Source organism: Salmo salar, unplaced genomic scaffold, assembly GCF_965601325.2.
Source record: "Salmo salar unplaced genomic scaffold, fSalSal1 ptg000229l, whole genome shotgun sequence".
Classification (NCBI taxonomy): Eukaryota; Metazoa; Chordata; class Actinopteri; order Salmoniformes; family Salmonidae; genus Salmo; species Salmo salar.
In genome coordinates, this window is record NW_027675335.1 from 3741400 (window position 1) to 3767500 (window position 26101).

At 43.8% G+C, this 26101-nt stretch overlaps 1 protein-coding gene across 4 annotated transcripts in view; it reads right to left on the minus strand.

The window, feature by feature from the left end:
* Positions 1-11249: 11249 nt before the first annotated feature.
* The window catches only part of LOC106575940 (cytochrome P450 27C1), a 17337-nt gene continuing 2485 nt past the window's right edge, over positions 11250-26101 (minus strand). The window contains exons 2-9 of one of the 4 annotated variants that reach the window (XM_014152694.3): positions 25444-25634; positions 24584-24783; positions 23094-23303; positions 21471-21634; positions 13659-13825; positions 13056-13134; positions 12672-12925; positions 11250-11940 (exon numbers count right to left, since the gene is read on the minus strand). In XM_014152694.3, coding sequence (XP_014008169.1) covers positions 11937-11940; positions 12672-12925; positions 13056-13134; positions 13659-13825; positions 21471-21634; positions 23094-23303; positions 24584-24783; positions 25444-25634 — 1269 coding nt within the window. In that variant the 3' untranslated portion in view covers positions 11250-11936. Of the gene's footprint in view, positions 12411-12671; positions 12926-13055; positions 13135-13658; positions 13826-21470; positions 21635-23093; positions 23304-24583; positions 24784-25443; positions 25635-26101 lie in introns of all 4 variants that reach the window. The other 3 variants (XM_014152693.3, XM_014152696.3, XM_014152695.3) reach the window with 3 other exon arrangements.

Here is a 26101-nt window from a genome sequence, read left to right on the forward strand (position 1 = left end):
AGTGTATTATAATGCCATGTTTATCTCCCAGTGTATTGTAATGCCTTGTTTATCTCCCAGTGTATTGTAATGCCATGTTTATCTCCCAGTGTATTATAATGCCTTGTTTATCTCCCAGTGTATTACAAAGAGATGTTTATCTCCCAGTATATTATAATGCCTTGTTTATCTCCCAGTGTATTATAATGAGATGTTTATCTCCCAGTGTATTATAATGCCTTGTTTATCTCCCAGTGTATTATAATGCCTTGTTTATCTCCCAGTGTATTATAATGCCTTGTTTATCTCCCAGTGTTTTATAATGCCTTGTTTATCTCCCAGTGTATTGTAATGCCATGTTTATCTCCCAGTGTATTATAATGACATGTTTATCTCCCAGTGTATTATAATGCATTGTTTATCTCCCAGTGCATTGTAATGCCTTGTTTATCTCCCAGTGTATTATAGTGCCTTGTTTATCTCCCAGTGTATTGTAATGCCATGTTTATCTCCCAGTGTATTATGCCTTGTTTATCTCCCAGTGTATTATGCCTTGTTTATCTCCCAGTGTATTATGCATTGTTTATCTCCCAGTGTTTTATAATGCCTTGTTTATCTCCCAGTGTATTGTAATGCCATGTTTATCTCCCAGTGTACTATAATGATGTTTATCTCCCAGTATATTATAATGCCCTGTTTATCTCCCAGTGTATTATAATGCCTTGTTTATCTCCCAGTGTATTACAAAGAGATGTTTATCTCCCAGTATATTATAATGCCTTGTTTATCTCCCAGTGTATTATAATGAGATGTTTATCTCCCAGTGTATTATAATGCCTTGTTTATCTCCCAGTGTATTATAATGCCTTGTTTATCTCCCAGTGTTTTATAATGCCTTGTTTATCTCCCAATGTATTGTAATGCCATGTTTATCTCCCAGTGTATTATAATGACATGTTTATCTCCCAGTGTATTATAATGCCTTGTTTATCTCCCAGTGCATTGTAATGCCTTGTTTATCTCCCAGTGTATTATAATGCCTTGTTTATCTCCCAGTGTATTGTAATGCAATGTTTATCTCCCAGTGTATTATGCCTTGTTTATCTCCCAGTGTATTATGCCTTGTTTATCTCCCAGTGTTTTATAATGCCTTGTTTATCTCCCAGTGTATTGTAATGCCATGTTTATCTCCCAGTGTATTATAATGACGTTTATCTCCCAGTGTATTATAATGCCTTGTTTATCTCCCAGTGCATTGTAATGCCTTTTTTATCTCCCAGTGTATTATGAGATGTTTATCTCCTAGTGTATTATAATGCCTTGTTTATCTCCCAGTGTATTATAATGCCTTGTTTATCTCCCAGTGTAATACAATGAGATGTTTATCTCCCAGTGTATTATAATGATATGTTTATCTCCCAGTGTATTATAATGCCTTGTTTATCTCCCAGTGTATTATAATGCCTTGTTTATCTCCCAGTGTATTATAATGACGTTTATCTCCCAGTGTATTATAATGCCTTGCTTATCTCCCAGTGCATTGTAATGCCTTGTTTATCTCCCAGTGTATTATGAGATGTTTATCTCCTAGTGTATTATAATGCCTTGTTTATCTCCCAGTGTATTATAATGCCTTGTTTATCTCCCAGTGTAATACAATGAGATGATTATCTCCCAGTGTATTATAATGCCTTGTTTATCTCCCAGTGTATTATAATGCCGTGTTTATCTCCCAGTGTTTTATAATGCCGTGTTTATCTCCCAGTGTATTGTAATGCCTTGTTTATCTCCCAGTGTATTATAATGCCTTGTTTATCTCCCAGTGTATTATAATGCCTTGCTTATCTCCTAGTGTATTATGAGATGTTTATCTCCTAATGTATTATAATGCCTTGTTTATCTCCCAGTGTATTATAATGCCTTGTTTATCTCCCAGTGTATTATAATGCCTTGTTTATCTCCCAGTGTATTATAATGCCGTGTTTATCTCCCAGTGTTTTATAATGCCGTGTTTATCTCCCAGTGTATTATAATGCCTTGTTTATCTCCAAGTGTATTATAATGAGATGTTTATCTCCCAGTGTATTATAATGCCATGTTTATCTCCCAGTGTATTGTAATGCCATGTTTATCTCCCAGTGTATTATAATGCCTTGTTTATCTCCCAGTGTTTTATAATGCCTTGTTTATCTCCCAGTGTTTTATAATGCCTTGTTTATCTCCCAGTGTATTGTAATGCCATGTTTATCTCCCAGTGTATTATAATGACATGTTTATCTCCCAGTGTATTATAATGCCTTGTTTATCTCCCAGTGCATTGTAATGCCTTGTTTATCTCCCAGTGTATTATAGTGCCTTGTTTATCTCCCAGTGTATTGTAATGCCATGTTTATCTCCCAGTGTATTATGCCTTGTTTATCTCCCAGTGTATTATGCCTTGTTTATCTCCCAGTGTATTATGCATTGTTTATCTCCCAGTGTTTTATAATGCCTTGTTTATCTCCCAGTGTATTGTAATGCCATGTTTATCTCCCAGTGTATTATAATGACGTTTATCTCCCAGTGTATTATAATGCCTTGTTTATCTCCCTAGTGTATTATAATGCCTTGTTTATCTCCCAGTGTATTATAATGCCTTGTTTATCTCCCAGTGTAATACAATGAGATGTTTATCTCCCAGTGTATTATAATGAGATGTTTATCTCCCAGTGTATTATAATGCCTTGTTTATCTCCCAGTGATTGTAATGCCTTGTTTATCTCCCAGTGTATTATAATGCCTTGTTTATCTCCCAGTGTATTATAATGCCTTGTTTATCTCCCAGTGTATTATAATGAGATGTTTATCTCCCAGTGTATTATAATGGCATGTTTATCTCCCAGTGTATTGTAATGCCATGTTTATCTCCCAGTGTATTATAATGCCTTGTTTATCTCCCAGTGTATTATGAGATGTTTATCTCCCAGTGTATTATAATGGCATGTTTATCTCCCAGTGTATTGTAATGCCATGTTTATCTCCCAGTGTATTATAATGCCTTGTTTATCTCCCAGTGTATTATGAGATGTTTATCTCCTAGTGTATTATAATGCCTTGTTTATCTCCCAGTGTATTATAATGCCTTGTTTATCTCCCAGTGTATTACAATGAGATGTTTATCTCCCAGTGTATTATAATGCCTTTTTTATCTCCCAGTGTATTATAATGCCATGTTTATCTCCCAGTGTATTGTAATGCCTTGTTTATCTCCCAGTGTATTGTAATGCCATGTTTATCTCCCAGTGTATTATAATGCCTTGTTTATCTCCCAGTGTATTACAAAGAGATGTTTATCTCCCAGTATATTATAATGCCTTGTTTATCTCCCAGTGTATTATAATGAGATGTTTATCTCCCAGTGTATTATAATGCCTTGTTTATCTCCCAGTGTATTATAATGCCTTGTTTATCTCCCAGTGTATTATAATGCCTTGTTTATCTCCCAGTGTTTTATAATGCCTTGTTTATCTCCCAGTGTATTGTAATGCCATGTTTATCTCCCAGTGTATTATAATGACATGTTTATCTCCCAGTGTATTATAATGCATTGTTTATCTCCCAGTGCATTGTAATGCCTTGTTTATCTCCCAGTGTATTATAGTGCCTTGTTTATCTCCCAGTGTATTGTAATGCCATGTTTATCTCCCAGTGTATTATGCCTTGTTTATCTCCCAGTGTATTATGCCTTGTTTATCTCCCAGTGTATTATGCATTGTTTATCTCCCAGTGTTTTATAATGCCTTGTTTATCTCCCAGTGTATTGTAATGCCATGTTTATCTCCCAGTGTACTATAATGATGTTTATCTCCCAGTATATTATAATGCCCTGTTTATCTCCCAGTGTATTATAATGCCTTGTTTATCTCCCAGTGTATTACAAAGAGATGTTTATCTCCCAGTATATTATAATGCCTTGTTTATCTCCCAGTGTATTATAATGAGATGTTTATCTCCCAGTGTATTATAATGCCTTGTTTATCTCCCAGTGTATTATAATGCCTTGTTTATCTCCCAGTGTTTTATAATGCCTTGTTTATCTCCCAATGTATTGTAATGCCATGTTTATCTCCCAGTGTATTATAATGACATGTTTATCTCCCAGTGTATTATAATGCCTTGTTTATCTCCCAGTGCATTGTAATGCCTTGTTTATCTCCCAGTGTATTATAATGCCTTGTTTATCTCCCAGTGTATTGTAATGCAATGTTTATCTCCCAGTGTATTATGCCTTGTTTATCTCCCAGTGTATTATGCCTTGTTTATCTCCCAGTGTTTTATAATGCCTTGTTTATCTCCCAGTGTATTGTAATGCCATGTTTATCTCCCAGTGTATTATAATGACGTTTATCTCCCAGTGTATTATAATGCCTTGTTTATCTCCCAGTGCATTGTAATGCCTTTTTTATCTCCCAGTGTATTATGAGATGTTTATCTCCTAGTGTATTATAATGCCTTGTTTATCTCCCAGTGTATTATAATGCCTTGTTTATCTCCCAGTGTAATACAATGAGATGTTTATCTCCCAGTGTATTATAATGATATGTTTATCTCCCAGTGTATTATAATGCCTTGTTTATCTCCCAGTGTATTATAATGCCTTGTTTATCTCCCAGTGTATTATAATGACGTTTATCTCCCAGTGTATTATAATGCCTTGCTTATCTCCCAGTGCATTGTAATGCCTTGTTTATCTCCCAGTGTATTATGAGATGTTTATCTCCTAGTGTATTATAATGCCTTGTTTATCTCCCAGTGTATTATAATGCCTTGTTTATCTCCCAGTGTAATACAATGAGATGATTATCTCCCAGTGTATTATAATGCCTTGTTTATCTCCTAGTGTATTATAATGCCTTGTTTATCTCCCAGTGTATTATAATGCCGTGTTTATCTCCCAGTGTTTTATAATGCCGTGTTTATCTCCCAGTGTATTGTAATGCCTTGTTTATCTCCCAGTGTATTATAATGCCTTGTTTATCTCCCAGTGTATTATAATGCCTTGCTTATCTCCTAGTGTATTATGAGATGTTTATCTCCTAATGTATTATAATGCCTTGTTTATCTCCCAGTGTATTATAATGCCTTGTTTATCTCCCAGTGTATTATAATGCCTTGTTTATCTCCCAGTGTATTATAATGCCGTGTTTATCTCCCAGTGTTTTATAATGCCGTGTTTATCTCCCAGTGTATTATAATGCCTTGTTTATCTCCAAGTGTATTATAATGAGATGTTTATCTCCCAGTGTATTATAATGCCATGTTTATCTCCCAGTGTATTGTAATGCCATGTTTATCTCCCAGTGTATTATAATGCCTTGTTTATCTCCCAGTGTTTTATAATGCCTTGTTTATCTCCCAGTGTTTTATAATGCCTTGTTTATCTCCCAGTGTATTGTAATGCCATGTTTATCTCCCAGTGTATTATAATGACATGTTTATCTCCCAGTGTATTATAATGCCTTGTTTATCTCCCAGTGCATTGTAATGCCTTGTTTATCTCCCAGTGTATTATAGTGCCTTGTTTATCTCCCAGTGTATTGTAATGCCATGTTTATCTCCCAGTGTATTATGCCTTGTTTATCTCCCAGTGTATTATGCCTTGTTTATCTCCCAGTGTATTATGCATTGTTTATCTCCCAGTGTTTTATAATGCCTTGTTTATCTCCCAGTGTATTGTAATCCATGTTTATCTCCCAGTGTATTATAATGACGTTTATCTCCCAGTGTATTATAATGCCTTGTTTATCTCCTAGTGTATTATAATGCCTTGTTTATCTCCCAGTGTATTATAATGCCTTGTTTATCTCCCAGTGTAATACAATGAGATGTTTATCTCCCAGTGTATTATAATGAGATGTTTATCTCCCAGTGTATTATAATGCCTTGTTTATCTCCCAGTGTATTATAATGCCTTGTTTATCTCCCAGTGTATTATAATGCCGTGTTTATCTCCCAGTGTTTTATAATGCCGTGTTTATCTCCCAGTGTTTTATAATGACTTGTTTATCTCCCAGTGCATTGTAATGCCTTGTTTATCTCCCAGTGTATTATGAGATGTTTATCTCCTAGTGTATTATAATGCCTTGTTTATCTCCCAGTGTATTATAATGCCTTGTTTATCTCCCAGTGTAATACAATGAGATGTTTATCTCCCAGTGTATTATAATGGCATGTTTATCTCCCAGTGTATTGTAATGCCATGTTTATCTCCCAGTGTATTATAATGCCTTGTTTATCTCCCAGTGTATTATGAGATGTTTATCTCCTAGTGTATTATAATGCCTTGTTTATCTCCCAGTGTATTATAATGCCTTGTTTATCTCCCAGTGTATTACAATGAGATGTTTATCTCCCAGTGTATTATAATGCCTTGTTTATCTCCCAGTGTATTATAATGCCATGTTTATCTCCCAGTGTATTGTAATGCCTTGTTTATCTCCCAGTGTATTGTAATGCCTTGTTTATCTCCCAGTGTAATACAATGAGATGTTTATCTCCCAGTGTATTATAATGGCATGTTTATCTCCCAGTGTATTGTAATGCCATGTTTATCTCCCAGTGTATTATAATGACATGTTTATCTCCCAGTGTATTATAATGCCTTGTTTATCTCCCAGTGCATTGTAATGCCTTGTTTATCTCCCAGTGTATTATAGTGCCTTGTTTATCTCCCAGTGTATTGTAATGCCATGTTTATCTCCCAGTGTATTATGCCTTGTTTATCTCCCAGTGTATTATGCCTTGTTTATCTCCCAGTGTATTATGCATTGTTTATCTCCCAGTGTTTTATAATGCCTTGTTTATCTCCCAGTGTATTGTAATGCCATGTTTATCTCCCAGTGTATTATAATGACGTTTATCTCCCAGTGCATTATAATGCCTTGTTTATCTCCCAGTGCATTGTAATGCCTTGTTTATCTCCCAGTGTATTATGAGATGTTTATCTCCTAGTGTATTATAATGCCTTGTTTATCTCCCAGTGTATTATAATGCCTTGTTTATCTCCCAGTGTATTATAATGAGATGTTTATCTCCCAGTGTATTATAATGGCATGTTTATCTCCCAGTGTATTGTAATGCCATGTTTATCTCCCAGTGTATTATAATGCCTTGTTTATCTCCCAGTGTATTATGAGATGTTTATCTCCCAGTGTATTATAATGGCATGTTTATCTCCCAGTGTATTGTAATGCCATGTTTATCTCCCAGTGTATTATAATGCCTTGTTTATCTCCCAGTGTATTATGAGATGTTTATCTCCTAGTGTATTATAATGCCTTGTTTATCTCCCAGTGTATTATAATGCCTTGTTTATCTCCCAGTGTATTACAATGAGATGTTTATCTCCCAGTGTATTATAATGCCTTGTTTATCTCCCAGTGTATTATAATGCCATGTTTATCTCCCAGTGTATTGTAATGCCATGTTTATCTCCCAGTGTATTGTAATGCCATGTTTATCTCCCAGTGTATTATAATGAGATGTTTATCTCCCAGTGTATTATAATGCCATGTTTATCTCCCAGTGTATTATAATGCCTTGTTTATCTCCCAGTGTATTATGAGATGTTTATCTCCTAGTGTATTATAATACCTTTTTTATCTCCCAGTGTATTATAATGCCTTGTTTATCTCCCAGTGTATTATAATGCCGTGTTTATCTCCCAGTGTTTTAAGGCCGTGTTTATCTCCCAGTGTATTGTAATGCCTTGTTTATCTCCCAGTGTATTACAATGAGATGTTTATCTCCCAGTATATTATTATGCCTTGTTTATCTCCCAGTGTATTATAATGCCTTGTTTATCTCCCAGTGTATTACAAAGAGATGTTTATCTCCCAGTATATTATAATGCCTTGTTTATCTCCCAGTGTATTATAATGAGGTGTTTATCTCCCAGTGTATTATAATGCCTTGTTTATCTCCCAGTGTATTATAATGCCGTGTTTATCTCCCAGTGTTTTATAATGCCGTGTTTATCTCCCAGTGTATTATAATGCCTTGTTTATCTCCCAGTGTATTATAATGAGATGTTTATCTCCCAGTGTATTATAATGCCATGTTTATCTCCCAGTGTATTGTAATGCCATGTTTATCTCCCAGTGTATTATAATGCCTTGTTTATCTCCCAGTGTTTTATAATGCCTTGTTTATCTCCCAGTGTTTTATAATGCCTTGTTTATCTCCCAGTGTATTGTAATGCCATGTTTATCTCCCAGTGTATTATAATGACATGTTTATCTCCCAGTGTATTATAATGCCTTGTTTATCTCCCAGTGCATTGTAATGCCTTGTTTATCTCCCAGTGTATTATAGTGCCTTGTTTATCTCCCAGTGTATTGTAATGCCATGTTTATCTCCCAGTGTATTATGCCTTGTTTATCTCCCAGTGTATTATGCCTTGTTTATCTCCCAGTGTATTATGCATTGTTTATCTCCCAGTGTTTTATAATGCCTTGTTTATCTCCCAGTGTATTGTAATCCATGTTTATCTCCCAGTGTATTATAATGACGTTTATCTCCCAGTGTATTATAATGCCTTGTTTATCTCCTAGTGTATTATAATGCCTTGTTTATCTCCCAGTGTATTATAATGCCTTGTTTATCTCCCAGTGTAATACAATGAGATGTTTATCTCCCAGTGTATTATAATGAGATGTTTATCTCCCAGTGTATTATAATGCCTTGTTTATCTCCCAGTGTATTATAATGCCTTGTTTATCTCCCAGTGTATTATAATGCCGTGTTTATCTCCCAGTGTTTTATAATGCCGTGTTTATCTCCCAGTGTTTTATAATGACTTGTTTATCTCCCAGTGCATTGTAATGCCTTGTTTATCTCCCAGTGTATTATGAGATGTTTATCTCCTAGTGTATTATAATGCCTTGTTTATCTCCCAGTGTATTATAATGCCTTGTTTATCTCCCAGTGTAATACAATGAGATGTTTATCTCCCAGTGTATTATAATGGCATGTTTATCTCCCAGTGTATTGTAATGCCATGTTTATCTCCCAGTGTATTATAATGCCTTGTTTATCTCCCAGTGTATTATGAGATGTTTATCTCCTAGTGTATTATAATGCCTTGTTTATCTCCCAGTGTATTATAATGCCTTGTTTATCTCCCAGTGTATTACAATGAGATGTTTATCTCCCAGTGTATTATAATGCCTTGTTTATCTCCCAGTGTATTATAATGCCATGTTTATCTCCCAGTGTATTGTAATGCCTTGTTTATCTCCCAGTGTATTGTAATGCCTTGTTTATCTCCCAGTGTAATACAATGAGATGTTTATCTCCCAGTGTATTATAATGGCATGTTTATCTCCCAGTGTATTGTAATGCCATGTTTATCTCCCAGTGTATTATAATGACATGTTTATCTCCCAGTGTATTATAATGCCTTGTTTATCTCCCAGTGCATTGTAATGCCTTGTTTATCTCCCAGTGTATTATAGTGCCTTGTTTATCTCCCAGTGTATTGTAATGCCATGTTTATCTCCCAGTGTATTATGCCTTGTTTATCTCCCAGTGTATTATGCCTTGTTTATCTCCCAGTGTATTATGCATTGTTTATCTCCCAGTGTTTTATAATGCCTTGTTTATCTCCCAGTGTATTGTAATGCCATGTTTATCTCCCAGTGTATTATAATGACGTTTATCTCCCAGTGCATTATAATGCCTTGTTTATCTCCCAGTGCATTGTAATGCCTTGTTTATCTCCCAGTGTATTATGAGATGTTTATCTCCTAGTGTATTATAATGCCTTGTTTATCTCCCAGTGTATTATAATGCCTTGTTTATCTCCCAGTGTATTATAATGAGATGTTTATCTCCCAGTGTATTATAATGGCATGTTTATCTCCCAGTGTATTGTAATGCCATGTTTATCTCCCAGTGTATTATAATGCCTTGTTTATCTCCCAGTGTATTATGAGATGTTTATCTCCCAGTGTATTATAATGGCATGTTTATCTCCCAGTGTATTGTAATGCCATGTTTATCTCCCAGTGTATTATAATGCCTTGTTTATCTCCCAGTGTATTATGAGATGTTTATCTCCTAGTGTATTATAATGCCTTGTTTATCTCCCAGTGTATTATAATGCCTTGTTTATCTCCCAGTGTATTACAATGAGATGTTTATCTCCCAGTGTATTATAATGCCTTGTTTATCTCCCAGTGTATTATAATGCCATGTTTATCTCCCAGTGTATTGTAATGCCATGTTTATCTCCCAGTGTATTGTAATGCCATGTTTATCTCCCAGTGTATTATAATGAGATGTTTATCTCCCAGTGTATTATAATGCCATGTTTATCTCCCAGTGTATTATAATGCCTTGTTTATCTCCCAGTGTATTATGAGATGTTTATCTCCTAGTGTATTATAATACCTTTTTTATCTCCCAGTGTATTATAATGCCTTGTTTATCTCCCAGTGTATTATAATGCCGTGTTTATCTCCCAGTGTTTTAAGGCCGTGTTTATCTCCCAGTGTATTGTAATGCCTTGTTTATCTCCCAGTGTATTACAATGAGATGTTTATCTCCCAGTATATTATTATGCCTTGTTTATCTCCCAGTGTATTATAATGCCTTGTTTATCTCCCAGTGTATTACAAAGAGATGTTTATCTCCCAGTATATTATAATGCCTTGTTTATCTCCCAGTGTATTATAATGAGGTGTTTATCTCCCAGTGTATTATAATGCCTTGTTTATCTCCCAGTGTATTATAATGCCTTGTTTATCTCCCAGTGTATTATAATGCCTTGTTTATCTCCCAGTGTTTTATAATGAGATGTTTATCTCCCAGTGTATTATGAGATGTTTATCTCCTAGTGTATTATAATGCCTTGTTTATCTCCCAGTGTATTATAATGCCTTGTTTATCTCCCAGTGTAATACAATGAGATGTTTATCTCCCAGTGTATTATAATGCCTTGTTTATCTCCCAGTGTATTATGCCTTGTTTATCTCCCAGTGTATTATAATGCCTTGTTTATCTCCCAGTGTATTATAATGAGATGTTTATCTCCCAGTGTATTATGCCTTGTTTATCTCCCAGTGTATTATAATGCCTTGTTTATCTCCCAGTGTATTATAATGCCATGTTTATCTCCCAGTGTATTATAATGCCATGTTTATCTCCCAGTGCATTGTAATGTCTTGTTTATCTCCCAGTGTATTATGGGGGGGGGGGGGTCCCTTCTAAATAATCAATGTTTCCCTGTGTCCAGCAGATCTCTTTATTCCTGTACAGGTCTGAGTGCACTGGGAGCACGAGTGGGAAGGGTGTGGCTTAGTTGAAATTTAAAGTTAAAGTTTACAATTGTTTCTTTGTCTCTGTGTCAAGGAAACCGACGGTCTACAGAATAAATCGGCCAGAGTAAAAAATAAAAAAATAAATGTAATGTTCATTTAGCCAAAAGACACTTGTCGCCTTCTAATGGTCTACAGACGTGGCTGGACGGACTATAAACCTGCCTTATGGTTGTCTTGTCAGTTTTTCCCCCATTGACCTCCACACTATAGAGATAAGATGTTCTGGATGTGTCCAGGAGGCCTTTTACAGAAAGGAGTTAAACAGTGTATCTGTCTAGGGTTGTCTGTCAGCAAACTGCGGGTTGATGGACGCAGCAGGACCGAGGAGGCCGTGGGTTTTGGTCTAGGGTTGTCTGTCAGCAAACTGCGGTTTGATGGACGCAGCAGGACAGAGGAGGCCGTGGGTTTTGGTCTAGGGTTGTCTGACAGCAAACTGCGGGTTGATGGACGCAGCAGGACAGAGGAGGCCGTGGGTTTTGGTCTAGGGTTGTCTGTCAGCAAACTGCAGGTTGATGGGCGCAGCAGGACAGAGGAGGCCGTGGGTTTTGGCTTTGATTTCTTCTGTGACGGGACACAGCCCAATCTGGAACCTCTGGATCAGCTGGGAGGAGAAGAGACAAACACAACAGGTATGAACCTCAGGGTCAGCTGGGAGGAGAAGAGACAAACACAACAGGTATGAACCTCAGGATCAGCTGGGAGGAGAAGAGACAAACACAACAGGTATGAACCTCAGGAACAACTGGGAGGAGAAGAGACAAACACAACAGGTATGAACCTCAGGAACAACTGGGAGGAGAAGAGACAAACACAACAGGTATGAACCTCAGGGTCAGCTGGGAGGAGAAGAGACAAACACAACAGGTATGAACCTCAGGATCAGCTGGGAGGAGAAGAGACAAACACAACAGGTATGAACCTCTGGATCAGCTGGGAGGAGAAGAGACAAACACAACAGGTATGAACCTCTGGATCAGCTGGGAGGAGAAGAGACAAACACAACAGGTATGAACCTCAGGATCAGCTGGGAGGAGAAGAGACAAACACAACAGGTATGAACCTCTGGATCAGCTGGTACACTAACAATAGGTCCCAACTGGTACCCTATTTCCTATATAGTTCACCATGGTGGAAAGAAGACTAAGTCATGCCGAGACCTTCACTTTGGGAATGACAGAGAAACGCTGTTACAGAAACAGATTACAAAATCTACTGTCTACTGTGTGTGTGTGTGTGTGTGTGTGTGTGTGTGTGTGTGTGTGTGTGTGTGTGTGTGTGTGTGTGTGTGTGTGTGTGTGTGTGGTGTGGTGTGTGTGTGTGAGGCTCCCCCACCCGTGTAAGAGCCAGGTGCATCTCCAGTTCAGCGATCCTCCTGCCGATGCAGCTCCTGATGCCGTAGCCGAACGGGATGGAGCCGAAGTTATCCACCCGGTCCGTAGCGTCCTTCCTGATCCAGCGGTCTGGACGGAAGTCGTCAGCTCCGGGGAAATTCTCCTCGTCCATGGAGGTAGAGTAGTGACATAGAGCCAACTGGGTCTGAGGAGGAGGAGGACAGGAAACAGGGAGGATATGAAGAGAGTCTGGGTCTGAGGAGGAGGACAGGAAACAGGGAGGATATGAAGAGAGTCTGGGTCTGAGGAGGACAGGATACAGGGGTGTGTGTGTGATATATACACAGTCATCATTACCCTGGGTGGGATATAGACAGACTCTTACCCCTTTGGGGATGGAGTAACCACCAATCACCAACTCATCCTGGGTAACACGCCCATTGCCCGGCAGAACAGGAAACATTCTGGGAGAGAAGGAAGGGAGAGACAGAAAGAGGTATAGAGGGGGGGGGGGGGAGAGAGGGGAGGGCGAAAGAGAGACGGGGAAGAGAGAGAGACGGGGAAGAGGTATATAGAGAGGTAGAGGTAGAGAGAGAGAGAGGTAGAGAGAGAGAGGTAGAGAGGTAGAGAGAGAGGGAGGTAGAGAGAGGTAGAGAGAGTAACTATTTGCACATATTAAGACATTTAATGTCTTTATTCTTTTGGAACTTTTGTGAGTGTAATGTTTACTGTTCATTTTGGATTGTTTATTTAATTTATTTAATTTAATTTATTATCTACTTCACTTGCTTTTGCAATGTAAACATATGTTTCCATGCAAATAAATCCCTTTGAATTGAATTTTGAGAGACAGAAGACTTCTTCACAAGTCTTTTATTCAACTAGTTTCTCTACATTACTTTTCTTAAATAGTTGAGAGTGAGTGTGTGTGTGCGTGCGTGCGTGCGTGCGTGCGTGCGTGCGTGCGTGCGTGCGTGTGTGTGTGTACCTTAGTGTCTCCTTCACTAGTCCTCTGATGAGGGGTAGACGAGGGACGTCATCAGCGGTGGGGATGGTCCCGTGTCCCAGAGTCATCTTCACCTCCTCGTAGATCTCCTGCTGGACCTCAGGATGACGGGCCAAGAGGTAGCAGGCCCAGGACAGGGTGAATGATGTCTAGGTAGAGAGACACAGAGACAGAGAGAGACAGAGAGAGAGACAGAGAGAGAGACAGAGAGAGAGACAGAGAGAGAGACAGAGAGAGGGAGAGAGCATTAGCTTGTTACTGGATGCATTTGATATCTTTCCATACATCCATTACAGCCTTCCCTCTGAATGTTGACCTCTTGACCCCCGCTAGCTAAAGAGGTTCGTTACCGTGAAATGGTATTTTCCTGGTTAAAGAAAAATAGATACTTTCTCCCTCCACCAGCCTCCACTTCAAACAAACAGCAAGTTAGAAAGGCTTTATAGAGAAATCAGAAAGACTTCAGAAACTCCACACAGATGCTTTTATAAGCAAAGTCCTGCTCCTGTTAGACTGAGGAGGGCTCATTCCTGTTAGACTGAGGAGAGAGAGGAAGAGAGAGAGAGAGAGAGAGAGGGGGCTCCTTCCCGTTAGACTGAGGAGGGCTCATTCCCGTTAGACTGAGGAGGGCTCATTCCCGTTAGACTGAGGAGGGCTCATTCCCGTTAGACTGAGGAGGGCTCATTCCCGTTAGACTGAGGAGGGCTCATTCCCGTTAGACTGAGGAGGGCTCGTTGGGTTTTGCTGTGTAAACTGAACGTCAGGAAACAGAGGTTACTGCAGCCATAGAACTGCTGCAGGACACCAAAGTCCACATCACTGCCCTCGGGATTTCTGATCCCAGATCTGTCAATCAATCCACATTACATGAACATTCCTTGTCTAAATGACAGTCAATAAACATGCAGACAGAGTGGTTTATGGGAGTTTTAGAACCTAAATGGCACCCTATTCCCTACATCAAATGTAGTGCACTATATATAGGGAATAGGGTGTCAAAGTAGTGCACTATATAGGGAATAGGGCTCTGGTCTAAAGTAGTGCACTATATAGGGAATAGGGTGTTACTCCCTCTAGTCTAGTACACTCCTCACACCCTTTCTCCTTCTCCAACACACCATGTGTTACCTCTGTCATGACGTTGGCCTCTTTTGGTACAGGGAGGACAGTTGACCCCCTCCCTTTTGCACCACCACCCAACCTACCACCCCCAACCCAGGCCCTGTGTGAAAGGGTTGTAAAAACTCTAAAATTCCAGGAGAGTCTCTGGCCACATGGCCCATAGAGAGACACAGGAAATTCTTCCAACTCATAGAATTGGAGAGCCAAGCGACATTTTGTGTTCTGGAGAAGGTATGGAAGATTGGTGAAGAATCCAGCTACGAACTGATCCGCTTGGTACAATTTTGTGATACTCAGAAGAGACAATATAGCCATATTACCATAAAACTGTTTATATAATAGACTCAGCTTGAGACTTGCATCATAATGGGTGGATAGAATGTATTAATAAGGATGAAGCTTTTATAATACACATGAGATGCTATTGTACTGATGTTAATGTGATAGAATTGTATTTCTGTAACCAAGTCTAGCTCAGTCATAGGCACGCCCCAGGGACACATACAGGACCAGGCGTCATTTGACAAGCCTGTTCGATGGGCACTATAAAACACTCCCTGATTTACATTTCTTCAGACCAGGCCTACACTCCGTGGCCTATAGGTTTTACCATCCAATTCCTCTACTGAAAGTGAACCATACCACGTGGTTAACTTTTAGACTATTGATACCGACAGAATAAGAACAAGTCTTTGATATTAATTATTAGTCTGCAGCTAAGTAAATTATATCATCGAATGCGAAGACCAACGAAACAACCATTCTATGACGACATTAATGAACGTCGCTCTGAAAGATCCATTCTAACAGAGAGAGAGAGAGAACGCGGAGAAAACTTCCCAACAGAACCGAACTCTCCAACAAAGAACGACGACAGACTGAGCGTAAATATATATTGATTGCAATTGTTCCCGAATGAGTGAGCCTTCAATTGTTAATATTAATGAACCCTGTGTAACTTCTCAGCTGACCGTTTATGACCCATTGTTCAACAGGCCGACCTGCCTGTTTAGCCCACAAGGGCACATTCCTCTACCAATCCTTTGTGACGATAATTACTGTTTGTATGTTTTCTGTTAATTACTTAGTGTAGTAAATAAATGATTTTAAGACAATTGATGTATGGATGATTTTAGTAAAGACTGGGTTCGTGCAGATACAACAATTTACGACGTTTGGAATGAGACTGGACTAAAGGTAAAATACACCATTTAAACCAGAAGATAATCGGCCTATACTATAATAGAATATAATATTATAGTACAGGAAAGTTATATTAGGAAAATTATAGCTTTGTAATCTGAATATTCTCCTTGGTGCCCCGATCTCCTAGTTAATTACAATTAAACGATTAATCAGTTTAATTACAGGGAGCTAATTGATAAATATATCTTCATTTTAATGGTACCCCCAAAGACACGACACCTCCTAACTGTCCCCTGTAACTATTCAACTGGTCCCTGTTTCTCCAACACACCATGTGTTACTTCCTAACTGTCCCCTGTAACTATTCAACTGTGTCCCTGTTTCTCCTTCTCCAACACACCATGTGTTACCTCCTAACTGTCCCCTGTAACTATTCAACTGGTCCCTGTTTCTCCTTCTCCAACACACCATGTGTTACCTCCTAACTGTCCCCTGTAACTATTCAACTGTGTCCCTGTTTCTCCTTCTCCAACACACCATGTGTTACCTCCTAACTGTCCCCTGTAACTATTCAACTGTGTCCCTGTTTCTCCTTCTCCAACACACCATGTGTTACCTCCTAACTGTCCCCTGTAACTATTCAACTGTCTCTGTTTCTCCTTCTCCAACACACCATGTGTTACCTCCTAACTGTCCCCTGTAACTATTCAACTGTCTCTGTTTCTCCTTCTCCAACACACCATGTGTTACTTCCTAACTGTCCCCTGTAACTATTCAACTGTCCCTGTTTCTCCAACACCCCATGTGTTACCTCCTAACTGTCCCCTGGAACTATTCAACTGTCCCCGTTTCCTCGTCTCCAATTTACCTCTAATCTCACTGTTCTCCATTTCCTCTTTCCTTTATTCAAATCCCGCCATCCCCCACTCCTTCCCTTTGTACTCATCTCCCCTCCCTCCCTCCCTCCCCTCCCTCTCTCCCACACAGCGGTTCTTATGTCACACAGAGACCTTGCTTTTGTTCTCCTAACCCTCTCCCTCCCTCCCTCTCTCTCTCTCCCCCACAGCGGTTCTAATGTCACATAGAGACCTTGCTTTTGTTCTCCTAACCCTCTCTCTCCCTCCCTCTCCACCACACAGCGGTTCTAATGTCAGACAGAGACCTTGCTTTTGTTCTCTCTCTCTCTCTATCCCTCTTTCTCCCACACACACACACACACACACACACACACACACACACACACACACACACACACCACACACACACACACACACACACACACACACACACACACACACACACACACACACACACACACACACACACACACACACACCTTGTTTATACCTGGTGCTAACATGCGTTCTTTGTACCGATCCACAATCTGATTGTGCCCACGTCGTAGCCGTTGTATCTACACACGGTATTAATACGTCTCCTATCTGTCCACTGTGTCTCCATGGTGACCAGATAGCAGGGTCCAGAGGACACCACTAGCAGGGTTCATCCTGAGGTCAGCGTCCCAGCGAGGACACCACTAGCAGGGTTCATCCTGAGGTCAGCGTCCCAGAGGACACCACTAGCAGGGTTCATCCTGAGGTCAGCGTCCCAGAGGACACCACTAGCAGGGTTCATCCTGAGGTCAGCGTCCCAGAGGACACCACTAGCAGGGTTCATCCTGAGGTCAGCGTCCCAGAGGACACCACTAGCAGGGTTCATCCTGAGGTCAGCGTCCCAGAGGACATCACTAGCAGGGTTCATCCTGAGGTCAGCGTCCCAGAGGACACCACTAGCAGGGTTCATCCCGAGGTCAGCGTCCCAGCGAGGACACCACTAGCAGGGTTCATCCCGATTGTCAGCGTCCCAGCGTGGACATCACTAGCAGGGTTCATCCTGAGGTCAGCGTCCCAGACGGCATCACTAGCAGGGTTCATCCTGAGGTCAGCGTCCCAGCGAGGACATCACTAGCAGGGTTCATCCTGAGGTCAGCGTCCCAGACGGCATCACGAGCAGGGTTCATCCTGAAGTCAGCGTCCCAGACGGCATCACTAGTACACGGAACCCAAGCCGGATGTGCGTGTGCGCCATCGTGCATAAATGTCCCCATACACAAAACGCTATCACAGCACGCAGGTTAAAATATCGCTCGCGAGCAGTGTGGTCAGGCTTATAGGGTTCATCCTGAGGTCAGCGTCCCAGCGAGGACACACAGACAGAAGGAGGAACAGAGGACTCGGGAGAGAGAGAAAGAGGCGGGGGATCAGAAGATCAGCGGCTTGCTTAGTTCTCCTCTTGGTGCTCACCGTGTCCACCCCAGCCAGTAACATCTCCCCTACTGCTCACCGTTTCCACCCCAGCCAGTAACATCTCCCCTACCGCTCACCGTGTCCAGCAGTAACATCTCCCCTACCGCTCACCGTGTCCAGCAGTAACATCTCCCCTACCGCTCACCGTGTCCAGCAGTAACATCTCCCCTACCGCTCACCGTGTCCACCAGTAACATCTCCCCTACTGCTCACCGTGTCCACCAGTAACATCTCCCCTACCGCTCACCGTGTCCACCAGTAACATCTCCCCTACCGCTCACCGTGTCCACCAGTAACATCTCCCCTACCGCTCACCGTGTCCACCAGTAACATCTCCCCTACCGCTCACCGTGTCCACCAGTAACATCTCCCCTACTGCTCACCGTGTCCACCAGTAACATCTCCCCTACCGCTCACCGTGTCCACCAGTAACATCTCCCCTACCGCTCACCGTGTCCACCAGTAACATCTCCCCTACCGCTCACCGTGTCCACCAGTAACATCTCCCCTACCGCTCACCGTGTCCACCAGTAACATCTCCCCTACCGCTCACTGTGTCCACCCCAGCCAGTAACATCTCCCCTACCGCTCACCGTGACCACCCCAGCCAGTAACATCTCCCCTACCGCTCACCGTGTCCACCCCAGCCAGTAACATCTCCCCTACTGCTCACCGTGTCCACCAGTAACATCTCCCCTACTGCTCACCGTGTCCACCAGTAACATCTCCCCTACTGCTCACCGTGTCCACCCCAGCCAGTAACATCTCCCCTATTGCTCACCGTGTCCACCAGTAACATCTCCCCTACTGCTCACCGTGTCCACCAGTAACATCTCCCCTACTGCTCACCGTGTCCACCCCAGCCAGTAACATCTCCCCTACTGCTCACCGTGTCCACCAGTAACATCTCCCCTACTGCTCACCGTGTCCACCAGTAACATCTCCCCTACTGCTCACCGTGTCCACCAGTAACATCTCCCCTACTGCTCACCGTGTCCACCCCAGCCAGTAACATCTCCCCTACCGCTCACCGTGTCCACCCCAGCCAGTAACATCTCCCCTACCGCTCACCGTGTCCACCCCAGCCAGTAACATCTCCCCTACCGCTCACCGTGTCCACCCCAGCCAGTAACATCTCCCCTACCGCTCACCGTGTCCACCCCAGCCAGTAACATCTCCCCTACCGCTCACCGTGTCCACCCCAGCCAGGAACATCTCCCCTACCGCTCACCGTGTCCACCCCAGCCAGGAACATCTCCCCTACCGCTCACCGTGTCCACCCCAGCCAGTAACATCTCCCCTACTGCTCACCGTGTCCACCCCAGCCAGTAACATCTCCCCTACTGCTCACCGTGTCCACCCCAGCCAGTAACATCTCCCCTACTGCTCACCGTGTCCACCCCAGCCAGTAACATCTCCCCTACCGCTCACCGTGTCCACCAGCATCATCTCCCCTACTGCTCACCGTGTCCACCAGCATCATCTCCCTCTCCCCTACTCCTCACCGTGTCCACCAGTAACATCTCCCCTACTGCTCACCGTGTCCACCAGTAACATCTCCCCTACCGCTCACCGTGTCCACCCCAGCCAGTAACATCTCCCCTACCGCTCACCGTGTCCACCCCAGCCAGGAACATCTCCCCTACCGCTCACCGTGTCCACCCCAGCCAGGAACATCTCCCCTACCGCTCACCGTGTCCACCCCAGCCAGGAACATCTCCCCTACCGCTCACCGTGTCCACCCCAGCCAGGAACATCTCCCCTACTGCTCACCGTGTCCACCCCAGCCAGTAACATCTCCCCTACTGCTCACCGTGTCCACCCCAGCCAGTAACATCTCCCCTACTGCTCACCGTGTCCACCCCAGCCAGTAACATCTCCCCTACTGCTCACCGTGTCCACCCCAGCCAATAACATCTCCCCTACTGCTCACCGTGTCCACCAGTAACATCTCCCCTACTGCTCACCGTGTCCACCAGTAACATCTCCCCTACTGCTCACCGTGTCCACCAGTAACATCTCCCCTACCGCTCACCGTGTCCACCCCAGCCAGTAACATCTCCCCTACCGCTCACCGTGTCCACCCCAGCCAGTAACATCTCCCCTACCGCTCACCGTGTCCACCCCAGCCAGTAACATCTCCCCTACCGCTCACCGTGTCCACCCCAGCCAGTAACATCTCCCCTACCGCTCACCGTGTCCACCCCAGCCAGTAACATCTCCCCTACCGCTCACCGTGTCCACCCCAGCCAGTAACATCTCCCCTACCGCTCACCGTGTCCACCCCAGCCAGTAACATCTCCCCTACCGCTCACCGTGTTCACCCCAGCCAGTAACATCTCCCCTACCGCTCACCGTGTCCACCCCAGCCAGTAACATCTCCCCTACCGCTCACCGTGTCCACCCCAGCCAGTAACATCTCCCCTACCGCTCACCGTGTCCACCCCAGCCAGTAACATCTCCCCTACCGCTCACCGTGTCCACCCAGCCAGTAACATCTCCCCTACCGCTCACCGTGTCCACCCCAGCCAGGAACATCTCCCCTACTGCTCACCGTGTCCACCCCAGCCAGGAACATCTCCCCTACCGCTCACCGTGTCCACCCCAGCAGAGAACATCTCCCCTACCGCTCACCGTGTCCACCCCAGCCAGTAACATCTCCCCTACCGCTCACCGTGTCCACCCCAGCCAGTAACATCTCCCCTACTGCTCACCGTGTCCACCAGTAACATCTCCCCTACTGCTCACCGTGTCCACCAGTAACATCTCCCCTACTGCTCACCGTGTCCACCAGTAACATCTCCCCTACCGCTCACCATGTCCACCCCAGCCAGTAACATCTCCCCTACCGCTCACCGTGTCCACCAGCATCATCTCCCCTACTGCTCACCGTGTCCACCAGCATCATCTCCCTCTCCCCTACTGCTCACCGTGTCCACCAGTAACATCTCCCCTACTGCTCACCGTGTCCACCCCAGCCAGTAACATCTCCCCTACTGCTCACCGTGTCCACCAGTAACATCTCCCCTACTGCTCACCGTGTCCACCAGTAACATCTCCCCTACTGCTCACCGTGTCCACCCCAGCCAGTAACATCTCCCCTACTGCTCACCGTGTCCACCAGTAACATCTCCCCTACTGCTCACCGTGTCCACCCCAGCCAGTAACATCTCCCCTACTGTTCACCGTGTCCACCAGTAACATCTCCCCTACTGCTCACCGTGTCCACCCCAGCCAGTAACATCTCGGTCATGTTGGCGTAGATCTCCTCCAGGTTCATCTCTCTGGTCACCAGCATGTGAGTTAAAAGCCCCCCCTTCACAGTCTCTCCTCGGGACACCAGATCCTGGATCTCCCCCAGACGCTTATCGACATGGATTTGGCCTGGGGGGGGAGGAGGAGGAGGGGAAAGAGGGTTATGGTAACATATTGATCTCTAGTCCATAACAACAGTATAGGGTTACATGCATGCATTCACAATTTTAGTCATTTATCAGACGCTCTTATCCAGAGACACTTACAGTCAGTGAGTTCATCTAAGACAGATACATTCTTTGAAAAAAAAGGGTTTCAAAAAAGGGTTATTCGTCTTTCCCCATAGAAAAAAACTTTTTGGGATCCTGGTAAAATACTTTTGGATTTCAGGTAGAATCCTCTGTGTAAAAGGTTCTACCTGGAACCCAAAAGGGTTCTACCTGGAACCCAAAAGTGTTCTAGCTGGAAGCCAAAAGGGTTCTACCTGGAACCCAAAAGGGTTATACCTGGAACCCAAAAGAGTTCTACCTGCAACCCAAAAGGGTTCTACAAAGGGTTCTCCTGTGGGGACAGATGAAGTACCATTTGATGTTTTCTTAAGAGAGTGGAGGTGAGACATTTCTCTATAAAGTAGCTCTCAGCAGTCAGACCAGTGTTAGTTTAACAGAATAGTGTGGGAGCTAAGTAACATAAATAATTGTAGTTGCTATGCTGAAGTAGCAAAGACATAAGTACATTGGCCATAGGAAGAGAAGGTGAACACCCAGTACAAATAAGGTAACGGGCCACTGCGGGTTGTGCAGTAACCTGGCAACTGGACTTGAGTTCTGTATTTACCTCTTCCCTAACCTTATTATCATCAGTCTCTTAAGATTACACACGAGCAATGAGTACATTAAAAGGCCATAAATACATTTATGACAGCCAGACATACCAAAGTCAGAAGGGCACAGGAAGGAGGATGGTAGCAAAATGACCAAAACATGAGCATGCAATGCATGCATTATTTTTGTATGACATACAGAGGTCCCCGCCACCATTATAATCTAATCAGAAGCAGATATGAGCGTTGTTATTGGGCGTTAACAAGCAAAGAACTGATATGGAGAGATAAATGGTGGAGAAAGGTCAAGGAAAGCTATTTTCATATAGAGGGAGAGGACTCTATACGTTATGCAAAGACAGAATCCTATAAAGGCAGGACTCTGTAATATGAGAATTTAGTATTTTTCATGGAAGGGCTCGTCTCTGTTACGTGTGGAATCGGGTCCTTCCATGGAAGGGCTCGGCTCTGTTACGTATGGAATCGGGTCCTTCCATGGACCAGCTCGGCTTTGCTACTTTGTATTAAAGTCTATATTGAATTCACAAGTTCTTTTAAGAGTGTTATATTTTTGAGACAATTTTCCACGACAGTTACAGAAACACAAAAGTCTGAGGCTGTTAAAAGGTCAAAACACCCAGGGTAAATCACCACTCTGATGCTGTTAAAGGTCAAACACCCGGGGTAAATCACCAGTCTGAGGCTTTTAAAGGTCAAACACCCGGGGTAAATCACCGGTGGAAATGCAGCATCACCGAAACGTACTGAAACTGAAGAGTCCGTCCCAGGAGCTGCAGAACTCGTCCCAGGGTCTGGGGATGATGGTTCTGAGCCACTTAGGGATGGCTCCGGCGTACATGGTCATTTTAAAGGAACTAAACATCAGGTGCAGGGCTGCGATGTAGTCCTGGCTCTTCTGAGGAACCTCATTCTCCAAGCAGCCCAGACGGTCCTCGTACAAGATGGCTGCCATACCTGGAAGAAGAGGAAGGTAAATGAACTTGAAGATAAGTTGGGGTTTATTAGTTTAGCTGCCTGTGACAATTGGAAATGATGGCTGCCACACCTGTGAAGTATTTTTGCACCCTCAATAACAGACTTACCACAGAGTCTGAACAGGTCCAGTACGTAGTCTACATGACACCTCTGATATACTGGAGTAGTAACTGACCTGTCACCCATCCTCCCACTACCCACTACCCACCCTGTACCCACTACCCACTACCCATCCACCCTGTACCCACTACCCACCCTGTACCCACTACCCACTACCCATCCACCCTGTACCCACTACCCATCCTCCCACTACCCACTACCCATCCCCCCACTACCCACTACCCATCCTCCCACTACCCATCCTCCCACTACCCACCCTGTACCCACTACACACTACCCATCCTCCCACTACCCACCATGTACCCACTACCCACTACCCATCCTCCCACTACCCACCTTGTACCCACTACCCATCCTCCCTGTACCCATCCTCCCACTACCCACCCTCCCACTACCCACCCTGTACCCACTACCCCACTACCCACTACCCCACTACCCACCCTGTACCCACTACCCACTACCCATCCTCCCACTACCCACCCTGTACCCACTACCCACTACCCATCCTCCAACTACCCACCCTGTACCCACTACCCATCCTCCCTGTACCCACTACCCATCCTCCCTGTACCCACTACCCACCCTCCCACTACCCATCCTCCCAAGACCCATCCTCCCTGTACCCACTACCCATCCTCCCTGTACCCACTACCCACCCTGTACCCATCCTCCCACTACCCACCCTCCCACTACCCATCCTCCCACTACCCACTACCCACCCTCCCACTACCCACCCTCCCACTATCCACCCTGTACCCACTACCCATCCTCCCTGTACCCACTACCCACCCTCCCTGTACCCACCCTCCCTGTACCCACTACCCACCCTCCCTGTACCCACCCTCCCTGTACCCACTACCCACCCTCCCACTACCCACCCACCCTGTACCCACTACCCACCCTGTACCCACTACCCACCCTGTACCCACTACCCATTACCCATCCTCCCACTACCCACCCTCCCACTACCCATCCTGTACCCACTACCCACCCTGTACCCACTACCCACCCTGTACCCACTACCCACCCTCCCACTACCCACTACACTCCCTGTACCCACTACCCTCCCTGTACCCACTACCCTCCCTGTACCCACTACCCTCCCTGTACCCACTACCCTCCCTGTACCCACTACCCACCTTCCATTGCGTATTTGAAAAACAGATCGTTAATATTGAGTACGGTGAGTCCGTCTGTCTGCTGGCTCCTCAGCGTAACCACTCTCTTCACCAGGTCCCCCACCACAGCATTCACATCGTCAGAGAAATGAGCCACGTCCTTCGGTCTCATGATCAGCTGACGCAGGACGCTGCGCATCTTCAACCAGTCCTCACCCTCCCTACAGAGAGAGAGAGAGAGAGAGAGAGAGAGAGAGAGAAAGGTAGAGAAGAAGGTCAGAGACAACTAAAAGGTTTCCCAGAAATCCCAGGTTGGGGAATATTCCCGGAATCCGGAGGGATATAAGCAGGTCCCAACAAACATAAAATGTTTTTTGTTGTAATTTTACAATAACGAATTAATACAAAGGTCATAAATGTTTTTATTTGTTGATAAAAAATGTGTTAATATAAAAGGATAAGAATTAATAAATAAATATAAATACAAGGATATTTTAATGCTGATAAATAGAAAAATAGGTGAGGCATTGAAAAAAAAAGGTTAAAAGGGTTGTGTCAATTAATTTCATAGAGTCATGTTTTTAAAAGAGTAACAAATAAGAATTGATTGAGATGGTAATGTGACATTAGTGGTTTTATGGAACAATATGTACGAGCTACGGAGCTCTGAGAAACAGATTCTTCACTTGTCAAACATCCCGTTTTTTATTCCTATGTACATTGTTGATGATTTTACGCAAAATATTCATTACAACTAACTGAAGTCGATACTACTTCTCCGTGTGAATCATTTCTAGATTTCTCTCCTTTCAAAAAAGGGGGTATAACATTTTTTGTGTCCCCATGATGGTCACAGGTCGTAGTTCAGAGGTCAGACTCACGCTGAGATAAGTCCGGTAGATCGGCCCCTGAGGTCGCGGTACTCCTTCCAGGACTCCATGTTGCCTCTCTGCGGGGCCACACCCTCCGTCCTCAGCACCTCGGCAACCAGATCCCGCCCTGCGATAGACACAACCAGCTGGGGGCCGAAACGAGACTTAAAGATCTTTCCATACTTCTGAGAGTGTTCCATCTGGGGGGAGACAGAGCGAGAGGAACCTTGCTGTCAACATCCTGTCTGGGATGTGCTGTCAACACCCTATCTGGGATGTGCTGTCAACACCCTATCTGGGATGTGCTGTCAACACCCTGTCTGGGATGTGCTGTCAACACCCTGTCTGGGATGTGCTGTCAACACCCTGTCTGGGATGTGCTGTCAACACCCTGTCTGGGATGTGCTGTCAACATCCTGTCTGGGATTTTACCATTTAGGGGTTTAAGCCTACAGAACGTGATGCCTGTTTTGATCTCGAGTCACACTAAACTAATCCTCATGTCTCTCCATCTCACAGAGTTTGGCAGCGGGGGAGCGGGGGTTTGGCAGCGGGGGTTTGGCAGCGCAGCACAGAGAGACCTGGCACCAGGCTACCCAGATATAGACAGGCAGTGTTACTAGGTTACATTCAGAAATCATGGAGGATCACACTAACCCAATCTTTC